Here is a 9,173-nt window from a genome sequence, read left to right on the forward strand (position 1 = left end):
GAGGGAGAACACAAGGGCACTTTCATCAGATACAGAGAGAAAACTAAGCTATAGAAAACTATTCTAGATCTTGGCTGCTTTTGTCAAGCAATTTTATCTTAACCGTTCTACGGTTTAAAGTAATCATGAATACTTTGAATATCTAAAGAAATTTTAAAGAAAAAACACTGATCTATCAGTATTGAATGAACTACCGTTGAAATAGTAATAGCCTAATATAATGAAAATTTAAAAATAGGGCTAATTGAAATTTTCAAACTTTGATCCACACCAACTTTCTCTTACAATAAATTTCAAGATGTCTGCGCCCTTGTCGAGCAATGGTGAGCTTCGACCCGTAGAATACACAATAATACACCGACGTCTTCGAGGCATTGCTATTATAAATCCAAGGCCTTATTTATACAATTAGAATCTATACTATAGAGAATGGAATAAGACAGGTCTCCTTCGAGGCTTCTTATTGCTGTATGTAAATGAGTTCCGTAACGAGCAGAATTGAGGGCAAAGGGTAGGCCTATAAATACTAGATCTAGATCTATAACTATAATCCTATATATATCTAGATCTAGATAGCGATTTTGTAGTTTCGTTCGTTAAAGTCAAGAGATGGGGGGTTTCAGGGGGGCTTGCCCCCCTGACCTAATAAAAATATGGAGGTTGGGGGGTTCAGGGGGGCATGCCCCCCTGAATGTTTTCCAATTGTGATGTTTTAAAGTTAGGTTGCATCCCTGCTCTTTGTGCAGCCTATTTCAAAGAGTATTTTTGGTCATCAAGACTTCTGTGGATTTCTTCTCTGGATGTAAACAAATTGGTCGTGGACTTAAACGAACGGAACTACAAGATCACCCTAGATTCTAGTAGGGTAGGGACTAGATCTCTAGATATTAAGATCTAGATTCTAGAGATCTAGGGTTTGGGTTAGGTCTCTTCTTTATTGTGTTTGAATTGATGGGGTGGTCGCTCGTTACGGAACTCCTTCCAGATATTGACTTTTTAAAAGTAGGCTGTAGATCTAGAATCAGAAACACAATACTTAAACAAAGACGGTGAGAAACAACTGGTACCATACTCTTGCTGTTCCTAGCCTAAAAGCGTGCAATTTCGTTGGGCAGTGGAGAGAGAGAGGAGTAGCGCGAGAACTTCCGGGCAAAACAAAATAGCGACCCGCGTAGTTCGGCTCGATTCGAAAAGTGAAAAATAGCCATAGCATCTTTGTAGACCAGCAAATTAGCTTACTTTTGTGCTAGATCTATAATGTCATTTTTTCTTAGCTTTACTTTCGTCAAGACTCAATTTGATCATCGAAGTGGCTAGCCGTACTTAAGTACGGCTAGACTGAGAGTCTAGCCGTACTTAGATCTAGGTTTGGCCCAATCGACTCAAGCCTGTTAAGTACACAGGTCTCATTAGACCTAGATCTAGTAATTATTCAGGTTCAAATACATGCAAGTCAGTAAGGCACCTTTTGGTTTTGTCTGAAATACAAATACTTTTGGCATTGCAAACTAAAAATTTCATTTACAATACAGCCATCAATATTAAGTACGGCTAGCCTGACAGTCTAGCCGTCCTTAAGTACGGTTAGCCTGGCTGTCTACCCGTACTTAAGTACGGCTAGACAAGAAGTCTAGCCGTACTTAAGTACGGCTAGACTGCCAGTCTAGCCGTACTTATCTTAGGTCCTATTAACATTAGAAAACAGGAGGTTTTAAAATACATACACTGTCATTAAGGCACCTGGTTTCGTCTCAAATACAAATGCTTTAGGTACTGCACACTAAAAATGTATATTTACCATTCAGTAGGCCTATTTTTTGTAAATGGTCAGTCTAGCCATCATATTAAGAATAAGTACGGCTAGACTGCGAGTCTAGCCGTCATTAAGTACGGCTAGCCTCTTCCTTTGATCATCCTCACCGATAGACACAGAGTAGTCCGAAATTAGGAAAAACGTCTTGTTTCACACCAGGTGAGAATAGCCAACGCTGGCAAGTTTCACCTGGGGTGAGAGGTCAATCGTATTTTTATTCTCACTCCGGGTGAGGATAGCCACTTCCCTAATAAAAGCAAGTTGGCTTTATCAGGATTCCATTGTATGTTGTCATAAATATTTTTCCTTGTTATTTTATTGGATTTACTTGGATCCAGAGCTAGAATCATAGCAGGCGGCACATGTCCATATCTGCTCATCTCTCCTTTCCAGCGTCCACCTCAGGGTCTTCCTGCTAATTGTCTCCATGAGGAGCTGGTTTGAGACACGCCTGACCACTCCTCGGAGCAAACTTTTTTTTGCTGTTCCCCGCACACACTTTTCTTTTATTGTGCTGAGTAAGTGGGAGTCTTTCTCCTCTTGGTCATGAAGGCTCTCCTTGCATCTGGCGATCACCATTGGTGGGTTGAGCATGATTCGGCCATTGGGTGCTGCTTTGCCGGCAAGTTAATCAGCACGCTTATTTCCGTGCACCCCGGCGTGACCAGGGCAGAACACCCATGTAATCCTTAGGAGGTGGCTATTTGCAATGGAAGCTCTGCAGTCACTGTAGAGCCACCCACTCCTGATTTTTTCTAGGGTGCTCATCGAATCTGTGACAAACAGGGCATGTTTATACACTTCCATACTGATCCATTCCAGCGTCTCTGTTATAGCTTTGACCTCCATTGCCATGATCGATGTAGGGCACTCGTAGGCTCCAGACTGTTCTTAATTATCTTCCCGTCAACTCGAGCACTGAATGCCCACCCAGATTTCTGGCCACGCCTCACTGATCCGTCGGTGAAGACGATAACATCACTCATCACTGAATTTTCCTCAAGGATGACCACAATTTCCGCATTAGTTGCATTTGCTGGCCACTTGTGACACTCTCGAGTAGCTATCACCTTCATGAAGTTGCTCATGTCTTTCTCCAGCCTCATCCAGTCACATCCTCTTCGTATGTCCTCGATTTCACAGCACATATCGAGAGTTCGCTCCGCCTGCGCCATCCATGAAGATCCTCTTTTCAATCTTTGGCGTACTTGGTTTCCTATTTTCGGATGTAGAGGGTGACATTCGTCTGCTGTTACTCGAAGATAGGCCTTGACTTGTGCTAGCTTATGTCGGTGGGTTAACGTTGGCAGGTCCAGCAGATACCTCATCGCTGATGCTGCTGTGTCACTGGTGCATCCCAAAACAGTTCTCATTCCTTCATTTTGAATGACTTCAAGGCGATGTAGCTGGGTTTTGGATAGAGTGAGCATACCAAGGCCATAGTCCACTGCAGACAGTACAACCGCTTGAAGCATGATCATAAGGGCGGGCTGGGGCATAGATGCAGCCATCACTCTCAGTGCAACAAGTCCTTTCCTTGCTCTGGTGATAATGTTCGTCACATGGTCTTTTGCCGAGAGGGTGCGGTCAAAGATAATGCCCAGGTACTTCAATTTCTCTTGCCTTTCCAACTGCGTACCTTGTATATTGACAGAAGGCATGATAGCCTTGACTGCCCTGTTGTTGAGACTGGTCCACAGGACCCCTGCCTTCGCTGGATTAAGTTTTCCATTGTTCTGCTCGCAGGAAGATACTGGGAAGGAGAGGAAGAGTTAAAAGTCACATTGGAGGCTGTTCGAAATACTTAAGACGGCACCTGACACAGCACCAGGCCCAGATGGGGTGCGCTATTCCCACATCAAGGATCTGGATGACCGCAAGTTGGAGAGTCTCGCAAACATCCTGGATATTAGTTTGCATGACGGGTTGGTTCCACAGGATTGGCTGGGATAATAAAGTACTATCTTATCTTATCTTCCTTCAATGTCCCTTAGAATGCTCGTTCTTTCGTTCTCATTGTTCTGATTTGTTTGCCGCAGGTATTTGTTCAAAAGAGCCTGCCCTTTCTCCTCTTCCGATCTAACCCATGTACTGTCCTCTGTCTGAAAATCAGGAAGGCATGTTCTTGACTGACTTTTGTTCATTGCCTTGTGAAACCTCCAAAACTTTTGTAGGGATCTGTCACCTGTAATATTCTGGCAGAAGTCTTCCCATTTCTTGTTTTTCTCCTGCTCTGCTGTTTCTTTAAAAGTCTTTGATGCCTTTTTTGCAGCTTCCTGGAGTTCTGGATTCATTCGATTCCTTTGAGCCGCTCAGTGCTTTCCTTTTAATAACTCAGCGCTCCTGTATTTCCTCATTCCGCCATGGGGGTTTGGTCATGTCCTTTCTTATGCATTGGCTTTTCTCTTTTGTGTTCTTGCGTAGCATAGGGTCAGTCTCCAAAAGCGTGTATCTAAATGGTCTCTTCCTCTTCGGGCCACATTTCTCAAGAGTCTTTCTGATATGGACTCGGCATGGAAGATGGTCGCTTCCTTGACTGCTCAAAACGTCCCATCTACATTTAGCTGCCAGTTATTTTTGCTGCCTTGTTATTTTTTCACTTCACAAAAGTGTAACTTTACATTGATTCTAGACTCCCCCCCCCCCCCCTCCTTCTTACACTTTTCTTACAGGAGCCAAGACCCACCACCCCCTTTCTAGGCATTTGAACGCCCCCTTATAAGATTCGCACATCAGTAAATCTGCTCATGCAGCTTGACCAACTTATTTCCTTGCCATGTGCATTATGTCTTTAGTAGTAAAACATACTTTTCCATGAGTGGTGGTTGACTCATTTAGCACTAGATCTATATGCCTTGTCTCTCAATGTAGGTGAAAGCCTTTTTCATGCCAGACATTCATTTGTGCATGTAAAGGCAAGTATTGGCAGTTTTTATTCAGATTACATATTGGGGTAGAAAATGAACTACTGTTTAAACACATTTGAGAAGACTATTAGATTCTACATGTTCTTTTTCTTGATAACACTTTTTTTATATGGTTTTTACTATTTCTTTTTTCAGCTATACATCCTGTGAGATGAACTGAAACAAATCACAGTTTCAAAGATGGGAACTCGTCTTGCAAGCAGATCATTTGTTCATCAAAAGGAACTCCTGGCAGTCGCTAGACATCTTTGCAGCAAACCAAGTCATCTTTTGCTGAAAAAAGAAGTAGTAGTCCACCAGTGCCAACGTCATAAATCAAGACATTCAAAAGATTCCCTTTCTTCAATCATCCAGCCTCTTTCCGTCAAACCTGTCTCACGAAATGCAGATGACATCAATATTGGAGAGGAGTTAACTGGTACTCTCAAGAAAGGTAGGCTTTAGATTTTGCAGTCATGCCAAGTTCTTTGAAAAGATGGGATTTGTCATAATTTTTTTCTTGGTAAGACTTTCAAAGACCCGGACCAATTTTCTATAAATCTAATACATGGCATGGAAATAAGCTCTGTTATGACATGCTATTTGAATACAATTTTCTCTTCGTGATTCACTGAATTACATTTAAAATGTATTTAATATATCTCAGGCTTGTTTGTTGTTGTATTTGCAAAGTCAATTCATTACTTTAAATGACCTTAATACATCAGAGTTAATGTAACAATCTCCTTGTGGGTGGTTGGCGGGTGCTCTGGTGTGGTTTGCTTCTTCTTTCCTATCAAACATCTATTGTCCTTATCTCCCCTTCTTCTTTTTTATGTTTGTTACTCTCTTGTAACACCTCTAATCTTCTGGCCCTCATATATGACCTTATGCAGTTGCGAGCGCCGTAAAACCTCTACTGAAACTAAAAAACAATCTCCTTCTCTCCCCCCCCCCTCTTTCTTTTATTTGGGGGAAAAGGGAAATTCTGTTAGTAATTGTACAGTCAAACTGTCTGATGACAGGCCAATGTTTTTAACTCTTTATGGCCTGAGTTTTTTCCACGGTTTCCCGGAGTTTTTTCTTACAGTTACCTAACATCATAACCCCAAAAGCTTGCCTCCAACTTTTAAATAACAAAAACAAAGGCTTAGTCATTGCTAAAAAACTTGGTTGGGGAATAGTTCTGAAAAACAAGCAAAAGCTAGCAGCACTAAATAAAACAAAACAGTTGTCACTAGTACTGGACGCTCCCAGCATCTGATGGGGAACAGGGTTATTACCGCTGGATGCTCCCAGCATCCGATGGAGTTCAAAGAGTTAAGGGATTCATTATTCACCAAACTGATATGTCTGGTACAGTGATATTTAAAGCTATAGATAGTGCTTTTATATACACAGCAATACTGGAAGCTATAGGTACAGTTGTATTCTGTCTCTAAATTAACCTGCAAGGAGTCTGAATTTGGAGGAATAATATGTTTGCCTAACTTTCAAAGTATTAAATTTATGAGGCTGAATGATGGAAAAGTAACTTACCATGTCAGTGACATGATAGTGTTGTCAAAACAGGTATAATAATTTCAAACATCAATCCTACCCTTTGTAAAGCTTGTTTCTGATAATTTACTTACTTTCAGCACATAGAATTATGTTTTCAAAAACATCTGGTAGAGCATAATGTGTCTGTTTTGTGGATGGCATGCTCAATCTGTAATATAGTGAATATGTTTTATATTTTGTAGACTTGCCTTTTCATTAGCTTGCTATCCATAAATGATGTTGTATGATTTCAGAAAAACTCCTGAAAGTACTCACGAAATTCCACAGCAGGGACAAAGTGAAGAAACTGGCCTTTGAAAATGGATTGGACAGTGAGTGTTGTAATATCTTTTGTGTATGAATCCCTAGAAAAACAAATAGTGTAGATTTATGTATGTGTTTTTTCTTTGTCAAAAGTGAATTCAGTTTTTGAAAACCAGTTTATGTTATTTATGATGTAATTTTAGATTTTCGTCTGTATTTGTATTTTTATTGTAATATTTTGCACGTATTCTTTAATTTTTTTATATTTTCTCTCTAATAGATCGTCTTTTTCACAAAGCCTACATCAGCTTTCGAAAGTATTGCGTTGAGTCAGAGCAGCTCCCTGTGGATCTTCACATTGTGATCAGTGATGTCTTGCAAGGCTCTGGTGAGTTCATGTCAGTGAAGAAAAGAAATGATATCTTGTTTGTCCTTGTTGAGATCTGGTTTTACAGCTCACAACATTGCACATTTATGCAAAGCTAGCAGTAACATTGAATGACCTTTTTTGTACATCCCACTTAGTCACTGCTCCCAATGCCCAAGTTTGAGCTAGGGTAGATGCAATATGCACCATTTTTTAAATTTGTAATTAGGCCTCTTTGAAAAAAGAATGGTAATGTCTTTAAAGGCGACACACGCATTTTGGGGTTGATGTATTCAATTACTGGGTTCTTTGTAATTAAAACTTTTTGACCAGGACTTTTGGAAATCTTTACTGTTACAGACTTTAATTTTTTTATTAACAATTTTTTTTCTGCTTTTTAGGGGTGGTGGTAAAATGTCTTCTTGTATACAATTATTTCTGCCAGGTGGTGCTCCTGATTGCTAATTGTCTCTTAATAGGTATTGATCAATGCCAACAGCTGGATCAATAACAACTCGAGACAAATGTTACGATAACTTGTGTGGGATTTTGTTCTGTGGAAAGTCAATAGTCCTTTTTAAATAGTGGCCCTCTTAATACATGTAATGCATGAGCTGTCTGTGACATGTGTGACACATATAAATTGTTTTATTATGTACATTCATGTACATTTTTTGTTGATGTAAGAAGTAATAGTTGTTGTTTTTTTCCCCCTTCCTCTACAGGCAATGTGGATGATATTTTCCCATATTTCTTGAGACACTGCTTTGAGATTTTTCCTCATTTAGAATGCATGGAAGACCTGAAAAAGATCAGTGACCTGAGACTACCGGCTAATTGGTAAGACTGGTGTTTTGGTTTTAGTTTTGGCCTATGAGAAAGAAAAGAATTGCAGTAGAGAAATGCCTGAAAGAAAATGATGTTACAATATGATGAAGATACTTTATTATTCTCTTGTCATTCACATGGCCATTTGCTATAGGTATTGTAAACCCTGTTCTTTCACAACTTTTCTTCATACAACAGATGTAAAATATTGGAGTGATAACACCAACTACAGGTAAGACAAGATTACTGGTGTACGTTGACCATAAGTGCGTGCCCAAAATCTTCTACTAGAAGAGAAATATTTTATATTCATTAAGTAGATTGTGCTGATTTACCATGAGAGTTATTTGAAACTGGAATATTCACTCCATGTTTATTTTTTGAAATGCTATCTACCTGTTCATATAGTTTAACAATAATAATTAAATAGATGGCATTTATATCAGTGCATTTCAATAATTTACAATGCTCAATGCTCTTGACAAGACATAATAGTAGCCCACAATGGCATTAAAATGCTGGTAACATTCACGTACAAGGGTATTCATGTACATAATGCTGACATAAAATGACACAAATGTGTGTGTTAATGTATAAATATCATGTATACAGGAACATATTCAGTGACTGGGAAGTATAAAAAAAATTATATTATACACACACACATACAGGCATGCCGCACACATGCACACGCACAGGCTCTCTCTCTCTCTCTCTCTCTCACACACACACACACCTACTTTCTTATCACACGAATTTCCGGTTATAGCTTTCAGAGTACGCTCAGTAGGCTTGAGCTGGGCCGATACCATGATTTACGTAGGCCTATCGGCTCTGTGCTCTCACCATTTCGTATTAAAAATTCTGTTAAAATAAAAGCGTTGATGTATTTTTGCCTAAAATTGCAAGAAATTGCGAAAATAGCAAAAAATTGCGGGTTTATTGCGGAACTCGACGAAAACGCTGCCGCAAGACCGCGATTTCCTGGAGGGCCAGAATTATTGTAGTAACTTCTGAACACAAAATTTGGGATACTACTCTTTGATGTACTCTTAGGTGTGTATTTGGTATTTTCCAAAGCCCTGACTTTTGTTAAAAAGTGGGTTCAGCTTCTCAAAAGGGCACACACTTGTCGTTTCTGTGGCTTTTGCAGTGTTGTTTATTGTTGAAAGAATTCGAATTATTCTTTGGAAATATCAATGTTTCAGTTTGCCCGGAGATTCAGCCGCAATGAGCCTCTCACCCTGGACTGGTTGTGCAGACAGATTGGCTGGCCTTTGAAGCCCCCAGAGAACTTGGTGGAGTTGGTTCATCTAGAGAGTGTCTTTGATGTACTGGATCTCTACCTGTGGCTCAGGTCAGGATGATTTATTGTCACTGAAACCAGTGCAATGTATATATATTTTCTACCAGTTTCTCACAACTAAGTCAAGCATATTATGTTCAGAATATC

The 9,173-nt window shown here is 39.8% G+C and overlaps 1 protein-coding gene across 1 annotated transcript in view; it reads left to right on the plus strand.

Moving 5' to 3' along the window:
• The first annotated feature begins 172 nt into the window (after positions 1-172).
• Positions 173-9,173, plus strand: part of LOC101856784 (ATP-dependent RNA helicase SUPV3L1, mitochondrial) — a 21,233-nt gene continuing 12,232 nt past the window's right edge. Inside the window, exons 1-5 of the mRNA XM_005092123.3 lie at positions 173-323; positions 4,876-5,173; positions 6,516-6,593; positions 6,806-6,913; positions 7,618-7,732. Of these exons, the coding sequence (XP_005092180.1) occupies positions 4,921-5,173; positions 6,516-6,593; positions 6,806-6,913; positions 7,618-7,732 (554 nt within the window). The 5' untranslated portion in view covers positions 173-323; positions 4,876-4,920. The remainder of the gene's footprint in view (positions 324-4,875; positions 5,174-6,515; positions 6,594-6,805; positions 6,914-7,617; positions 7,733-9,173) is intronic.

The sequence above is a fragment of the Aplysia californica genome, unplaced genomic scaffold (assembly GCF_000002075.1).
Source record: "Aplysia californica isolate F4 #8 unplaced genomic scaffold, AplCal3.0 scaffold00041, whole genome shotgun sequence".
Taxonomy (NCBI): domain Eukaryota; kingdom Metazoa; phylum Mollusca; class Gastropoda; order Aplysiida; family Aplysiidae; genus Aplysia; species Aplysia californica.